Below are 18,620 nucleotides of genomic sequence, written 5' to 3'. Positions count from 1 at the left end.
ATTTATGGCAAGGTCTGTAGAGGCCTTGTTATAGTAACAACGTCTTTGGGAATCCCCTACTCATTGGACTCTACGTGACTCTACAAACGTCACCGTAAATCGTATGCGATTTTTCATACATTGCGGCATTTGATTGATTGAATTTGTTGCTCCTACTTGGCAATGGCGCCGGCAATTATCCAAAATCGCATCGCATGCCATTAGTTTATGTGGCATTAGAAAATATTAAACAAATCACTTCGTCTCATGTTTCCGCTCTCCCCTATATTAAGCGGCTATATTTACGGTTTTACAACAAACAAAATGGAAAAATCGCTACAGCAGATAACAATGACAATGCTACCGTACGCTAACCTAACTCACAGTTAAATTCGATCAGCTGATGCTTTGCCGCATGTTTGCCGCTATCTTAGCGCGAACTAAACTGCGAAATCGCCTTGAAGTTGTGCGAGTGTGGTGTCGTACCTCAACATCGCGGTATGTTCTCTCGTGGTTCTCTCCAAGAAGTCGCGCCGCGGCCTGCGATTTTCGCACATAGTCGAGGGGGCTGTAGAGTATGGTTAATGTGATGCAGCCACACAACACGATAACAAACCACACAGTGAAATTCTGTTGTAAAAAAGCACACCCTGATATTACGATGTACCCGCACGGGCACAGATGGGAATAGGTGCATTCATATGAATCACTCCTATCTGTCCTCGCCTCGTCATGTATGGCGGTGGTCACGTGGGGCGGGGACAAATGGGAATTCTGGGAATCCACCCAAATTAGGAAAAGGAACCTACTCAGAAAAACCTAAACAGACTTAACTGCCTAAATTGTTTTACAGCCGCCTTTTCTACTGACAAAGGGTGTGCCAGAGTATACAAAATATTTTTACACAATTTATTGTATATGAACCACAGCTATGCCGCTACGTTTGGTTTTTTAATTATTGTAAGAGTTAGGATACTATCCTCGAGCTTTAAAAGATTTGTATGGAATTTGTTTTACGCTCCTAACTCTTAATCAAAATATAAAAAAAAGCCAAACGAATTTACGCCATGTGGACTAACAAAACTTCCGTGCGACACCCAAAACAAAACACGTGAGTGACCCGTTTTTAATATATTTAATATGGACGGGTCGTATGTGGACTATACAAATAAATTGTGTAAAAATATTTTCCACAGTGTCAATATCCAGGAAAATGGGGACTACGTTTGTAATTGTATAGATGCGGTTGTCCACTATTGTCTTAAATCAACCCAGTGGTCTGCGCGATGAGGATGAGGTGTGTGGTGTAGAGCCCGGCGAAGGTCAGCACGAGTTTGTCGTCGAGCGGGAAGATGCCCCACATGGTGACCCTGAGCACCTCGCCGTCTGCAAACATCACAATCACACAAATATTAAAAAACCGGCCAAGTGCGAGTCGGATTCACCCACCGAGGGTTCCGTGCTTTTTAGTAAGTACCTATTTGTTGTTATAGCGGCAACAGAAATACATCATCTGTGAAAATTTCAACTGACTATCTATCACGGTTCATGACAATACAGCCTGGTGACAGACAGACAGACGGTGGCGTCTTAGTAATAGGGTCCCGTTTTTACCCTTTGGGTACGGAACCCTAAAAACTGGTATTTGTGAAGAATATTGAGTTGGGAAATGGAAGTAAAATTTGAAAAAGTGCTTAAATATTTTCAACTAGCGTCACTGCACGCGACTTCGTCTGCGTTCCTCGGGCCTCAAACTATCTCCATACCATATGCCATCTAAATCGGTTCAGCGGTAAGCGTGAAGAGGTAACAGACAGACAGACTGAGTTACTTTCTCATTTATAAATTTTATAATAGGTATAATAGTAGGTACCTATATTTAAACACTTTTAAAATTTACTTCCATTTCCAATTCTGTTGAGTGAGAATAATCGCCTCATTTACACATTGATTACCTATTAGTGTTATGTGCGAGTTCATTCATTTGCTACTGTTGTACTTACAAACATGTTGGCATACATTTTTGTGGAGTCGGTTTGTTTATAAGTTATAAGTATTTAAGTTATTTTAACAGTGTCGGAATTAGAATTTGGTTGGTATTAGGTTTCATTAAAAAATAGGTAGGACATTGCGCGACCAAATATTTTGAATAGTTCATTACGATACAAGTGCGAAAAATAGGAAATTTGTTAAGCAGACTCGGCGCAGTGGTATCACGTGTTGAAGATCTTGTGATTAAATAAAACTGACGTCTTCTGAATATTCCTTTGTTTTATTTATATCATCGACAATTAAAAATTCATGTAAAACTTGTAAAAATATATAAAAATGTAAAAATAGAAAATAAAATAGGGACGACACAAATTAGGCAGCTATAGGGCAGAAGCCATGTTGAAAAGAGACCGAATACATATCAGTGACAGTAAATGTCATTTCCCCTTTGTTAGTAATATTTATGCCTAAGCAGTTAAACATTTAAATTGACCTAAATGTTGAATTTACAAATACTGTTCTGAACTTTCCAAATCACTATTTATACAGCTATTAAGGAGAACATAAAACTTATCAACATGTAAGGCAAGTATTACATGAACACGGTTCCTTTCACATGAATACAGGGCTCAAATATACCTTGTTTCTACCCATTAGCACAAAATATGAATTTTAACATTCCAAGTCTGAGACTAGTTATTTATTAATATTAAGTGTCTAACCACAGTAATGATTAACCACACACAGTACAGATAAAAGAAGCTATCAGAGTAATTAATTTTCCCTGTTTTTAGGTAAAACCATGGGCAACTTAGTCTCGCTTCATATTTATTTAAATTTACCTGCGCTATCATATTTTCATTTAAAAAAAAAAACTTAATGACACTAGCTTTCTTTGGGACGATCAACTAATCCCTACACAGTGGTTTCTTAGAAGAGCATGATACTCACGTTTTATCACTTTGCTCCACCCTTGTTGGTGAAGACGTGGCCTCCTCGCAGGAATCAGGATCGTCTAGTGAACTAGAACTGGCCTCTGCTAGCATAGCAAAGTCATAAATGTCATAATGATCCAGTTTCTGTAACATTTGGACTCTGGTACTACGTACGGGGCGTTGAGAGCATGACGCGTCATCAGCTGATGGCATAGTCGATCCTCCTCCTTGACACGTAACTTCCGGCTCGGGCAGAGAAGTCTGTTCATCACCGTTGTCGGAAGCACTATCTGCGCATGTACAGTACTGATCAGTCGGTGGTGACCACGGTGGTGGTGTTATCTGCTTATCTGAAACATCAGAAGAGCTAGCATTAGAAACGTTTTCAAAGACATTATAAGACTTATTGGGCAAGCCAATAAAGAGCATTTTATGTTTATATTTTTACATCATTTTATTTATACAATTTTAAATTTAAATAATTATAATGATGAAATTTTAAATAAATTGGTAAACTGTGATATTAGCAATAAGTCTTATAATGTCTTCAGTAGCGTGCACAGAGATTTGGGACTGGGTAGGCAAAATTATATCAGAAAACCGGGCAAGTGCGAGTCGGACTCGCGCACGAAGGGTTCCGTACCATAATGCAAAAAAAGGCAAAAAAAAAACGGTCACCCATCCAAGTACTGACCCTGCCCTACGTTGCTTAACTTCGGTCAAAAATCACGTTTGTTGTATGGGAGCCCCACTTAAATCTTTATTTTATTCTGTTTTTAGTGTTTGTTGTTATAGCGGCAACAGAAATACATCTGTGAAAATTTCAACTGTCTAGCTATCACGGTTCGTGAGATACAGCCTGATGACAGACGGACGGACGGAAGGACAGCAGAGTCTTAGTAATAGAGTCCCGTTTTACCCTTTGGGTACGGAACCTTAAAAAATGAGAGCTACTAACTCACCAAAAAAAATTGCGTGATGGTTTTCATTTTGTTGTCAAGTCTTTTCAATTACTTCTTTTTTTGGCTAAACGAAAGCTTCGAAAACGCATCATTTTTAATAGTTTGCACACACACACACCCACACCCACACCCACAACTTTCACAGATAAAATTATCCATTTTTTCACTAATCGCACTTTATAATTTCCGGCAACTGTTAACTGTTATCTCATAAACTCACCAAAACAAACAAACAATGGCGACCGAATAAAAAATGTAAATAAACTTAACCAAATACTGTAAACGAATAAAAAAATAGTCTCGTTTTTGCACTAAATTACCATAGCAAATGCTACTTTTTAAAATAGTCACGTAAACATCGGAACTATTCGGAAACTTTCGGGCGTCATTCGTTTATGTTTGGTACGAAAGACACTGCCTATTGCGTCTAAATGTGTGCGTTACTTGTATAATTGTGTGCTCGTACTTATAGGAAGGCCCACTACACTGTAACCGCGTAACGACGACTCACGGGGAGGCACACATAGAAAGATTTAGACGGAAATGTTTTCTGTCTTTGCCGTGCAAGGCACGTAGCGGCGCTAGTGCCGCGTGGTGTAAACTTCGTCGCGTAGAATTATTATAGATGATGACTTGATGACAAAGCTTAACCGGTAGATGGAGCGCTTATTAATTTTTAGAATGTTTTAAGTTATATCGATTACTGATAGTACGATCAGGTATAAATTAAATTAAGTAGTTTAAGAGGATAGACATCGGAATTATAGTAGGGTAGGCAGTGCCTTTTTGCCTTTATGAAGTGCACGCCACTGAACTTGCCCTAATTTAGTTTGTGTTTTCTCTCCATAACACTCGGTTTCAATAAAGGAAATATTCCTTGAATAAATAACGACTCGAGAGTCACATGGATCACTTAGTCTATGCCCCTTACAAGTTTCACAAAAGCCTACAAAAGAATATGCCGCAGTATAACAGCTAAGTGCAAGCAAACTGAGATCTACTGAAGATCCAGTCAATAAATACCCAGGAATTTTGTTCAATAGCGCACTGGTAGGACTTTTCCTCCGCAAGCGACTCGAGCAACCAGATTCCTGCAGCTGTGCACTATGCAGTGTCTCAAATACTGTCCGAACACAGCACATTTCAACACACTGTAACACTATAAATTTAACTATGCTTGCACTATAGGGCACAGAGGTTTGGTGTACAAAGCCTTGCCTCTTAGGTATACTTGTAAGGTCATCCTTGCAATATTCTGTTCCCGTACAAAGATCACAAATGTGCAACCCCTTATGCTTCTCAATCATACTACAAAAGTTAATAAAATGGTAACTCACCTCCTTTTCAGACTTCATAAGGTAGCCAAAACTTTTCCTCATATGGTCAGTCAACTTTAGCAAGAAGCAGGCTCCGCCCAACATAGTGTCTTGCATTGGTCCAGCAGCATCGGAATGGGTCTGTTCCAGTGGTAAAGCAGCACGTCTTGGACTTGTCACAGGCAGAGATGACTTATTCATCTCACCCGCCAGACAAGAGACACAGCTGCACAGGCTATTGTTATTTTCTTCCTGAAAAACATCCACAGAACACTGATACCCAACACCTACCATGCGCATACCTTGCCTACACTTGAAGGCACTCACTGTCCCCTGCCTGAAATGAAGGGGCTTGGAGTTCGCCCGGGGTAAGGACCTGTCTTGCTTAAATTGAGATGTACAAGTTAATTTAACCTTTTGAGCTGAGAAAACTGGGTTGCCTTTAGTTTTACCATAAATATTGCAAACATTTTTATAAAACACATTAACATAACCTCTTTGAGTCATTAAACTATTTGACATGATACTACAAGAGAGACAAGGAGTAAACAATGCATTTTGCAAGGTACATTCAGATGGAAAAATGGGAACCTTACCCATATATTCACTACAAATGTGTTGGCCGTTGGCCACAGAAGCAATGCAGTCACATTCTTCACCATCTGCAGCGAGGTTTCCATCATTGTGGCGAGAATCTTCACTTCCAATGAGGTCCGAAGCTGTAGTAATAGCCGAGAACGCAGTAGCTAACATAGTATGTCCTTGCGTCTCAAGGCTGCTATTCTGTTCACGTTTCCTCTTAAAGCAGCGCTTCGCCACATGCCCTTGCTTCTTACAAAAAGTGCAGGTCACCTCCCTCTTCTTCCTGTTGCTGGTCGCGGTGTACGCAGAAGACGCCGTCTCAGAGTTTCTTCGGTGTTCCTCTTGCAAGAGTCTCATGCGGACTACATCCGAGCTTAAAGTATTAGTGAGACACGCCGTCTCAAGGCTGGATACCAATACATCGTATTCCTGAGGCAGGCCAGACAGCAGGATCTCTGCCACCTCTTCGTCATCCACCTTTTTATCTATATCTTCCAACTGTTGTACCAAAAGCATGACATTATTGATGTAGTCCGACATTGACGCGAATTGGCAGTATTCCACACGATGCAGTTTTCGCAGTAAGAGAACTCGACGATATAATCCTTTGTTTTCGTAACATTCCGCAAGCTTGTCCCAAGCTTGCTTCGCTGTAGTGCAATTACGCACGTGTTGATAAAGATTCGACTGCAGCGACAAGCAAATGCGCGCCAGCGCCCTTGCGTCGCGATCCGCATCGGTGTCAGTACCTTCCACGCATTTGCATAAACCTTCTAATGTTAACACCATTTTTACAGCAAATTTCCACGGGATGTAGTTATCTATTCCAGTCAGTCGGTCAATTGAGGTTATGTGACCGCTGCCCAAATTTGATGCCAATCTTGATACATTTTCCACAGACATCATTGAAATATTTAAATATGACTTTCAGTCTATATCGGTTCACTAAGAATCTTCAAAAATCTGGGTTTCTAACCTGTTAAGCAGACTCGGCGCAGTGGTATCACGTGTTGAAGATCTTGTGATTAAATAAAACTGACGTCTTCTGAATATTCCTTTGTTTTATTTATATCATCGACAATTAAAAATTCATGTAAAACTTGTAAAAATATATAAAAATGTAAAAATAGAAAATAAATAAAATAGGGACGACACAAATTAGGCAGCTATAGGGCAGAAGCCATGTTGAAAAGAGACCGAATACATATCAGTGACAGTAAATGTCATCTTTGACTTGTCGCTGGTGGAGAATAGACAACTAAAAATATATTTTTAACAAAATTCGCAACCGAGTAGCGAATTACTTTTTCGCACGTGTATTGTACAACGTTTTACAATTGCCCTACAGTATGGCCCTTTTCGACATACGCACGTATAGTGCTAATAGTTACCGCACTGGGTGATAAATTAGCACCATATGTACTGTAAATTAGATTTCGGTTAGGTAACTAGCTATCATTACAAAAATAATTAATCGCTTTTCATCCATTATCTACCATCACGCTCCGCGATTGTTACGCCATTTATGGTCCTAGCTAAATTGGTTATTCCATACTTACGCTATGGAATGTCCAATTTAGCTAGAAGCCTAAATGGCTTAACATCACGGAGCGGGGCTGTACCTTCGCAGACAAGAAGTTGATTTCCGATAAATGCTTTGAGCAGGTCCTGTTCCCGCAACACCAGCTCAGTGAAGACAGCGGGCGAGCAGGCCAGCGCGTAATTCATCAACATCTATACAGGGTGTAATCGTTAGGTAAGTGTAGCCAGGCGATAATTCCGTAAATATAACAGATATCAGAGGGCCTACCGCGAACCACGTTCGACGTGTTGCCTCTCTGTCGCACTTGTAAATTCCTACGTAAGTGTGACAGGGAGGCAACACGTCGAACGTGATTCGCGGTAGGCCCTCAGAAAACTTCAAATTGATATCGAAAGTGCGTTACCCAATGAGTAAAATGACATTAATAACTTTTTTTAAATAAAAGCAGAAATATCCCAAACATTAACTTCAAACCCTCCCATACATTTAGTACGACGACTCACCCCTCAAAGAACGTCGATGTCGTAAGAGATAAAACTGCTTGAGATTCATTATTTGTGATAATAAACTGTAATAAAATAATAAAAGTACCATTTATGGAATAATAAATCTAACATTTATTTTTTAATTACTCCGCAAATTTAAAGAAAAGTTCATTTAGAAACATTTAAGAGGGCCCGTCAATGTATCGCACAAGAAGGGCGTCACTTCGAGCAACTACTGTAAACAAAAAATGTACTTCCTTAAAAAAATAATGTTAGATTTATTATTTCATAAACGGTAGTTTTATTATTTTATTACAGTTTATTATCGCAAATAATGAATCTCAAGCAGTTTTATCTCTTACGACACCGACGTTCTTTGAGGGGTGAGTCGTCGTACTAAATGTGTGGGGGGGGGGTTTGAAGTTAATGTTTGGGATATTTCTGCTTTTATTTAAATAAAGTTATTAATGTCATTTTACTCATTGGGTAACGCACTTTCGATATCAATTTGAAGTTTTCTGATATCTGTTATATTTACGATTATCGCCTGGCTACACTTAAGGGGCCCACTGATTAACAGTCCGCCGGACGGTATCGGCCTGTCAGTTAGAACAAAATTTTGACAGTTCCGAACAACTGACAGGCCGATACCGTCCGGCGGACTGTTAATCAGTGGGCCCCTTTAACAATTACACCCTATATACCCCACACGTATGGGTTTAATGAAAAAAATATTTTGAGTTTCAATTCTAAGTATGGGGAACCCCCAAAATTTATTGTTTTTTTTTTCTATTTTTGTGTGAAAATCTTAATGCGGTTCACAGAATACATCTACTTACCAAGTTTCAACAGTTCTTATAATAGTTCTTATAATTTCGGAAAAAAGTGGCTGTGACATACGGACGGACAGACAGACAGACATGACGAATCCATAAGGGTTCCGTTTTTTGCCATTTGGCTACGGAACCCTAATAACCAATTTCCAAGACCAAAGTGATTTGTATACGTTACGTACAAATAGCCATACATTGACGTGCCCCTCCCTCGCAAAAATCGGCAGACTGTTTTGTACAGAAAATGCCACAAGGAGTTAGTTTCCAGTTACTAAATGCTCTAAGGTCTGATCTGAGGTCTGACCAGATAATTAGGTTAAGCTAATTGACTCACTTGGAAAGTTTTTCCCTGATGTATTATATTGTAGCCGTGCAGGAGAAAATAAAAGAAAGTGTTGACTAGATTTGCAGTCATCTGAAACATTCAACACAATACGCGGTTATCATTATCATGGCTCCTCTACACGATGGGCCAGCGCCGGCCACTCCAAGGGACGCAGTCATGCGGTAGAATGAGATAGCAATATCACTTGCTCCCTCTAACGCATAAATGCGTCCCTTGGAGTGGCTGGCGCTGGCCCATCGTGTAGAGGAGCCATCACACTGATCCGAATTCGCACGCCCGCTGCGGAATATGAGCGTGACAGCGCTATGCACATAAATATATAGCGATATCCCGCTTGCACACCGGAGCGACGTGAGCATCCAATATTACAAAATATGCCATAAACTCTCAACGGTGATGGCTTTTATAATTTATCTTTTATAAAAGCAGGAAACCTAGACTGTAGGTCAGTGGTTCCCAAAGTTGACTGGGTTCCGACTCACCTAACAAAAACTGTCAAATTTGGGACCAACCGCCTTAACCTTTTCGACGCCGTGTCAAACACAAAAGCTGTCACTCAGACGCCACGTCACCGAAGTGTCAAAATTGAAATTGAACTTTATGCATATGCACGTAGGTCTATGTTGCTCTGTGGTCTGTGACCGATTAATCGGTCTTTGGCGTTGAACCTGCGGTGCGGATGAATCGGTCATTGGCGTCCAAAAGCTTAAAAAGGGGGCATAAAATATTATTTGTAACACTCAGATTCCGTAGTTAGTTTCAGGATCCACTCAATATTCGCTTGCGCCCCACCGATAGGTCACGACCCATAGTTTGGGAAATGCTGCTGTATCAATAATTATGTACAGAAGTATTATGGACGCCGAAGTATCACCGATTGGACCAAAATATGTAGGTGCCATCAATGACTGGATATTTTCAGTAGGTATATATTGATTATTTAGCTTACCCGACTACGTGCATTGATGGCTGTGTTTTTCCAGTATTTTTCATACAGATCATGCATGTGTTGTGTGATTTACCTGAGGTTTCTTCCATAACAATAAGGCGTTCATTTCATCTAAGATCAAGGATTTATACAGTTTTAAGGAGTCCATAATCGCTTCCATTTGATGTTTTACTCGCATTTAGTTACTCCAGTCGCGACGAGCAAAACTATACTTTAAGTTGCGGCGCAGTAGAAACAGGCGATGGCGCAGTAGATCCAAAGATAAGATAACAATTACATTATTTAGAATCAATGTCGTAAAAAATATTACCCCGGTTATGAAAATCCAATCAATTTTCCATGTAAGTGATTCTACCAAGAAAACAACAGAATATAATATTCTAAATGCAACAAAAAACACGCATATGCATTGCGTTGCAGGAGTCATTAGTGGTAGATGAGCATATCCCATCTCTATGTCTACTCGCTCAATTACTTTGCAGAAGTTGAAAAAGTGGTTTTCTGCGATAAATAGCGAGATGAAGACACCAAGGTTGTATTCAATAATTGTTGGCAGAAATGCGTAAAGTGGAAATGGGCTATTTATGACGGTTGTTAACAGCATAGTCGACAATATGTAGGTCAAGCAGAGGCAGTAGAGGCGCGCGAGGCAGTTTACGGCCGTGCGGGCGCTGGTCGTGCAGTAGCAGCCTAGGAGGAGCCGGGCGCGCAGCACGGCGCGCAGCGACACGCGTCCGCGCGACGTTTTGTCCGGTAACAGCGCGTGCATGGTGCTATGGTGACTCCACTGCCCAGCCTGCGGGCTGCGACTGAATATATTGATTATTGTACATATCAATGTCATGTTGCTATTTGAGGCTTGATGAATGTAATTAAATGCTAGGTAATATTGTCACAAAGTAATAAGACCAATAAGCATGATGGCATCGCACGGGGTGTTATTTTTATAGCGATCTAAAAATCGTCTTTAGATTTCATTCATTAAATTAATTTTCATATCTCATGCTCTGAAAGTGGGTCGTTGTTGTTCTAAAAGGTGCTCAGAAAGTGATACGTTTATGCTCTAGCGCAGAAAAGTGGTGTACTCCTCTGCGTCCCCGTCCCACGAACAACTGGGTGGAATCAAAATGGAAAAATAGTGTCTTTAGTTATTTCCTCGTCTGCAACAACTGACAATTGTTTAATTTTACTAATCCCACGTTGATCCTTTTTTTTATAAAAAATGATATAAGTAAATTGTTAAAAACAAATTATTCTTGATTTCTTTCGATCAATTCTATTTACTCGATTTCATAACGCCGGAACCAAAAGGAATACACCAAAAATATTTTTTTAAACCTTACACTTGCGTAAATGAGCAAAGGCAGAATCTTATACAGCCACAGTTAAACGTTTGTACGATATTAAATTGGTTTTTTAAGTTATTTAGCACTACATTCATGAAAATAAAATAAAATACAAGATAAAAATTTCTTATAATATTAATTAAATTGTTATTTAATATTTAAAATACTTTTATTATGTTATTACGTAGTGCGGCGCACCAAGGTCGCGGTGCGGTCCGGTAGTCTGTTGCGGCTTTTAGAACGAAAAAGTATAAAATTAAAAAGTAAGAGGCAATCCCGCTGATTTTCATACTATAATTAACAAATCATTTTAAAATTACTGCAGTTTGTTCAAAAATGTGTGTTTTCGTAAATATTACAATCTAAATGATTTTCGCTAGGGGTTATTTTAATCTTCACATATGTAAAGTCTCCGATTGCAAGTAAATCCTAAGGAAAAAAATCATGGCCGTAGGTCTATTGGGTACTTCAATTACTGATTTTGCGAAATTGCCTTGTCTTGTTTGGTTTCCTCGCATTCGATATGAAAAGTAGAGAGAGTTGTTTAACTCGGGTGAAAGGCACCATTTCCGTCTCGGACTATTGGCGCTCTCACTGCGTTCGATCGCCAAACTACCTCGACAGAAATGGGTGCCTTTCAACCCTTGGTTAACAATCTATACTATTATCTTTCTGTATTACCATTTAAGATGTATAATGATTTAAAATTTATCTTCTCTAAAATTTCCTAGGTAATCTAATCTGTTACGCTATCGGTTTATTAATTTTTAACCGAGGGTCAACGAAGGTCTCCGTTTCAGGTTGGGCAAAAATTCTTATGCGAGTGCGGATAATCTTCTCTACAGGTCGCAATTCTCAACCGATTCTTGTGAAATTTTGCGAGCAGGTCCATGTTTACATAGTTTTTTTCATAGATTCAGTTTTTGGTATTTTTTCTAAAAGGCGGAGTCATTTTAGTTCAGCGTCTAAACCTAAATAATGCTGAAATGTTGAAGAATATATACAACAACCAATAACAATAGCCAATGAAGCTTTCGTGTAAAATGAGCGATCGGATCGGATTTCGGAGACGCCACCTCATATCCGCTATTCCGCGAGTTCTGTGACTTATGATAGAATTGGAAGTCGGTCAAAAAGGTGCATAGCTTCATAGCTTTAGCTGAGCAAGTGTAATTGTGTTGGAATTGATTCAAGGAGGTGAACGGCCGCGGCACGCCATGCCACGTGATTAGCGCAAGTGGGTCAGCGGAACTAGGCCGCGGCGAACCTGCCTTACCTCCATGGCACGTTCGGGGCCATGCCGATAGACCACGGTACCACAGAATAAGTAAAATTCTTTTGAGTTGCACTCTTGACGGACACTCTTCGCGATTCCCCTCTGACAGCGGCTTTTCATGTGCCGTCTACGGTCGCCTTAAGACGAAAGTGGAGGGCCCGCGCGAAATCGCCTCTTCATACAAACGTTAGTCCTCATTTTCCTGTCTGGATATTAACATTATTGAAAATGTTTTGACACAATTTGTTGTATATCAACCGCTGTGTTATGCCCCTACGTTTGATTTTTTTTCGATTTTTTCATTATTAGTTATAAAAATTAGGAGCATAAAATTTAAAAAAATATATGAATGTTTTTCGCTCCTAATTTTTACAATAATAAAAAAATCTAAAAAAGTCAAACGTAGGGGTATAGCTATGGTTAACTACGTTTGTATGGAGCAGCGGCAGTCCCCACTGGGTCTGTACATCTCATCCGGATATTTCGCACTCTCGGGTTCCGGCGGCAAGTAATGGTCATACTGAATCCACCCGTCCCGGATGGAACTGGTGGCTGTTTGGGCTACCTCGTGAAGCCATATCTTCTTCTTCCTCGCGTTGTCCCGACATTTTCCCACGGCTCATGGGAGCCTGGGGTCCGCTTGGCAACTATTCCCAGGAAACCTCGTGAAGTCATACATTATAGCCATATTGCCATCCACGCTCTTGCCGCAATCCGGATAGACTGCTTCCTGATGAACATCCGAGATTAGCGAAACATAAAAAAAGCTGCACGATTATGTGTCTTAATATGTATAATGCATTACCTAATGATATGAAGACATCAAATATTATAGCATTCAAGCGACAATTGCATCAATGGCTAAATAACTACAATTTCTATAGCACAAATGAATTCTTGGACATGAAATTTAATTAATTAGACTATTGAATAGACTTGACCTGTATAGCATTAATAATTAATATATATGTCTCTATTAATATATTATAAATAGAGACATTATTTTATATGGTTTGCATGATAGTTTTTAAGTTTTGTACATATTTGCATACCATTTATGGTTAAATATGAAACCTACCACCTAACGCATGAACACCGATGTACCTGGTAATGTTTATCGCAAATAAAAGATTCTTATTCTATTCTTAATTCCCTAAAACTGAAACGATTAAAAAAACATTTTTTTAGGTTTCCATAGTCAACTAATGACAGGAAAGCAAATTACCTAATTGCGTACTAGGCAATCATACAGCGCAGTTGTACGCAATTGCGTATTTATTGCATGCAATTAATATTATTCATAGAATAACCGACGTGCCGATGTTTTGTGCTTTTTACTGTTATGTGTTGACACACAAAGAACTTTCGTAGGGCACAGCGCGAGCTACGCGCTACGAGCGTAGCCGATATCACGGGAAAATCTCTGATGTAGCGAAAGGCGCCTACGAACGAACATAGACCCCGCCTAGTGGGTCGCGTAGCAGTGAATGGCAGGGCAATAGGAACGCACACTGATAGAAGTACAAGGACATAAGGGTTCCGTTTTTTTTCCTTTCGAGGTACGGAAAAGAAACATCAAGACTTTAACAAATTGTAAATTCTGAATACCGTTCTTTCTTTAGTACCTATCTCTGTTGTTCGTTTTCAAATTCAAGAATGTCAAAACCATGTCAGCCACAACAAAAATATAAAAACAGAAAATAAATCCGCGTAATTGGTGTACATTATTAAAGTTTTGATTGGCGTTTCTTTTTATCAACGATTGCCATTCTGGCTAGGCCCCCAATGCTGACTTAGACGCTTGAGATGCTTGGCTTAGACGGTCTCCATCGATCGTAGGATTCTTTGCACAAAGAATACCTAATATCTTATACTTATACTATACTTACTTGTTGACGCTAAAACCTCACTTCGCTCGATCAGTTCCTAAAAGGACACGACTTAATTCTGGAGATCAAATTAGAAGTCTAATTGGCATTCATTGAGATACGCTTCGGACAAAAGCCGTCGGCTCAAGCTAACCAGTATATGAACGAACTCTGATTACGCATAATTGTTACGGAATTCTAGGTCACATTATATTGGTTAATTTTTGTGAATTAGGGATATCTCGGTAGGTACGTAAATCAGCGGTCGAGCGGCCCCTGAAGCCGCCGTGGAATAAATTACTTGCCTTTCAGGCCTATTCGGATTTCGAGATAATCACAAGATCTTGAGACGATTTAGAGATCAACTAGATCTACATTAGATATCGACTAGATGTGACTTGGATATCTAAGTCATAACTTGTCGAAATCATTCAAGAGGACCTCCAGAATCGCGGAAACGTCAAATTTGACATATCTATCTTACAAATATCTTTAACTCGTATCGTAACTTGTTGAAGTCTAGTAGGAATCTAATTCATTTTCCGAATCGAGCCGTTTGTGTCGGTCGTGTTACTCGTGTTCTCATTAGACGCCCAAACGCATATTAAGGGGATCTAAGATCACAATTACTTTACCCGCCTCGCTTAAATATGCAAGAGCAATAAAGAGGCAGATAACGACATTTTGATTTTCGTTTTTCGCGGTAGGCCCACATGCCCCTATTTCACCACGCCGACATTTGTCAGAGACATATGTCGAGTGACAATTGTCAAGTGACAGGTGACAAGTGGCAATTTCAGTTTTCAGTTTCAGTTTCATTTATTTTGTTAAACATAGGTTACATGAAAGATGGTAGGTACATAAATATACATTTGATCTCTATGTTTTACCCACTATGCAGGTGTACAAAATTGTCTCGTGCGGTTATCAAATAAACGCATGCTTATGTTGCTTATGTCTAAAAACCTACCTATCTGAAAACATAGTTATACATTAATATTAATACTACTACAAATTTCACTTAAAATACAAACTGAAATATTGTCTTACAATTATAATACAAAATTTAAATACAATGTCAATAGAAAAAAATACATTTAGATATCAATAATCAATACAATTCTAATACAAGTCTGAGCCATTATCATCATTTATGTATTCACTAATAGTATAGTAGCATTTGTCAATAAGATACGAAGTAAACTGTTTTTTGAATTCATATATGTCAAGTACTTTAAAATTGTCTGGAATTTTATTAAATATTATCGGTGCCATGCCTAAGATGCCATTTTTCACCAGCGCGGTGTTGCAACACTGCAGGGTTTTCAGATTCCGACTATATTGTTGACGTGTTGGAAATCTCCGGCCTTGAAGAGCGCTGCTGTATAAGTTTAGGTTGGTTTTGACAAATATAGCTACTTCTAGTATGTATAACGATGCCAGTGTTAATATTTTAAGTGACTTAAAGAAAGGTACACAGCTCTCTCTAACTTTTAGTCCGCACATTGATCGTACACAACGCTTTTGCGCTTTGAAGGCTATTTCTTTATGAACTGAGTTGCCCCAAAATATGATGCCATATCTTAACACCGAGGCTACAAGACCATGATAGGCCGTCAACATTGCTTCAAGGTTAACAGTTTTTGACAATTTAAATAATGCAAAGGCTGATGTACTTAGCTTTTTACAAATATACTCTATATGATATTTCCAGCTAAGCTGGTCGTCAATCATTAACCCTAAAAATTTAGTTACCTCTACATTCTCTATTTTTGTGCCATTGTAGTCTATGTCCATGTCAATAATTTGTGTTCGCTGTCGAAAGTGCATTAGGTTCGTCTTTGTTAAGTTTATTAATAGATTATTTTCATTTAGCCATTCAATTATACTGTCCAATACGCTACTGATGTCATGCTTATAATCATTCAAATTACTACATTCAATAATTGAGGTGCTGTCGTCAGCAAAGAGCACCATGTGATGACGGATAGCATTAGGAAGGTCATTAATATATACCAGGAACAGAAGCGGACCCAGTACACTTCCTTGGGGGACGCCGGACATAACGTACTGTTTTTGTGACACATATTTATATTCCCTTTTTCTTTTAGGGCATACTGCAGATATTTCCGTGTATTGCTGTCTCTGACTTAGATAAGATTTAATAAGATCTAATGCGTTTCCTCTAATGCCATATCGACTAAGTTTAGATAGTAGTTTACTGTGATTTACGTAGGCGAATGCTTTAGTCATGTCGGTATAAAGTGCGCACACTGGATTTCTCTTGTCAACATGTCCCATAATCACACTTAGAAAATCATAAATTGCCATATTGATTGTGATATTCTTTCTAAACCCCTTTTGCTCGTTACAAAATAGATCGAATTTGCTTAAGTAGGCATACATTCTGCGATATATTGCCTTCTCAAATATCTTCGAAATGATAGGGATTAAAGCAATCGGTCTATAGTTGTGAATGTTTTCTCTTTCGCCTTTTTTTAAATAGAGGTTTGATAACTGTTGTTTTAAGGCCATCTGGGAAAATGCCTGCAAAAATACAAAGATTGACTATATAGCTTAAGGGATCATCCATTAATTACGTCACACGAATTTCTAGGTTTTTTGACCCCTCCCCCCCTCCTTGTCACACTTGGTCACATTTTGAAAATCCCTACCCACCTGAGGGGCTACCGCGAAAACCGAAATCCGCAAATTGCGGGGATCTTTCTCTTTTACTCCAATGAAGGCGTAATAAGACTGACAGCGAAAAATGCCCGCAATTTGCGAACTTCGATTTTCGCGGTTATAGCCCTGGTGTGACGTCACATTTTAGGCAATTCTGTTTTCAACGAAATCGGTAATAGTAATTAACTCGGCAATAATTTTTTTAATTAAAAAAATATTTTAGGTAAAAGAAATATTAGTAATTTATTAACACAAAAACAATTAGGAACGAAAATTACTTCCAAAAACTCATTATTTAACTGTACAGCGAATAAAAAAATATAGATTATTTTCGGTTACTGACGAAGTTTAACTGACGTCACAATGTTTGTGACTCCCCCCTACCCCATGTCACAACATGTCACATTTTCTTGACCCCTCCCTCCCCCTAAACGTGTGACGTAATTAATGGATGATATCATGAAGGCTTATGAAGAATATCATTCGTAAACAGTTTTTGTATAGAAGTGCTTATAAACATGACAGGTATTTAGTTACAATTGTCCATCTTTCATTTAATGACAATGATTTGGTAGAGTAGTTTTTAATTTTATAAGTCCACATATTTGTAAATTTGTCGGTAATTCTTGACATAAATCAGAGCTGTGTCAGGCTTGGGTGACACTTGTAGTGTTTTCGTTGTTAGTAAACCCCGTTATCAATGTTGCAGTACTTGCAGTTTATTGAAAATAAACGTTGGCAAAACTTTGTACCCTAAATTCGCCTTAAGGGTACAAATAAAAATCGCTTTAAATCGCTTAAAAATTCTTCTTAACTAGCATGAAATCATAATTCCACTATAAATTGTAATTGTTGCCTATGAAGGCATTTAGTAATTCAACATTTAGGATTTGGATTTGGAATAAGTCTTAGTATAGTTTTCATAATTAAAAAGAAACGACGGGTTGCACTCCGGGAGTGCCGACAGAAGTGAAAACTCAATGACTAGTCCAAAATGTCTGCAGCACTATGTATAATTGACCCATCCTCTGTGAGATCCTCGTATTTCTGCCCGTACAAGATTAGAACCTTTTTCATGTAATGTCATTGAGTTTTTCTTTATTGATTTAAATGCCATCTAAATGAGTGGCCATTTAAATCTTACGGTCACGTGATCGCCTTACGCTGTCTCGAGTTTATCATTTTTTCCCCACTTCAAAAAGTGCCCAGCGCCGCTATCCGCTAAAGAAGTTTTCACTTCAAAAATGCGAAGTTGGGGACCGGTAGCGAAATTAGGTATGTTTAGGTAGGTAATGTTTTTTTAATACAAGTGTAATTTACTTGGGCGAAGTTCGGCACTAACAGTAAAGTTAGGGTTTTGGTTAGTTAGAAAATAAATCTCCGCGAAATTAAGCAATAGTGGTGATATTCTTATACAAGGGAATATATAAAGTACGAATAGATTTCTACTTTGACGTCACTGACTTTGCATTTGCAGAAACAATAACTTAAAAGTAACAAAAAATAATGCTTTCAAGCCTTGT

The 18,620-nt window shown here is 38.8% G+C and overlaps 1 protein-coding gene across 1 annotated transcript; it reads right to left on the bottom strand.

The window, feature by feature from the left end:
• Positions 1–5,009: 5,009 nt before the first annotated feature.
• LOC134806301 (uncharacterized) lies at positions 5,010–6,490 on the bottom strand. Its single transcript, XM_063779521.1, has 2 exons — positions 5,781–6,490; positions 5,010–5,436 (listed from the first exon to the last, which is right to left on the bottom strand). The coding sequence occupies exons 1-2, from the start codon at positions 6,304–6,306 to the stop codon at positions 5,426–5,428; spliced, it is 537 nt and encodes a 178-aa protein (XP_063635591.1). The 5' UTR covers positions 6,307–6,490; the 3' UTR covers positions 5,010–5,425.
• Positions 6,491–18,620: the final 12,130 nt, after the last annotated feature.

Source organism: Cydia splendana, chromosome 3 (genome assembly GCF_910591565.1).
Source record: "Cydia splendana chromosome 3, ilCydSple1.2, whole genome shotgun sequence".
NCBI classification, from domain to species: Eukaryota; Metazoa; Arthropoda; class Insecta; order Lepidoptera; family Tortricidae; genus Cydia; species Cydia splendana.
The sequence above is the reverse complement of the archived record's forward strand: the minus strand, read 5'-3'. Positions and strand labels throughout refer to the sequence as shown.

What these genes read in the sequence shown, in the direction of transcription:
- LOC134806301 (XM_063779521.1), bottom strand. Translation starts at nt 6,306, where the DNA reads ATGTCGGACTACATCAATAATGTCATGCTTTTGGTACAACAGTTGGAA.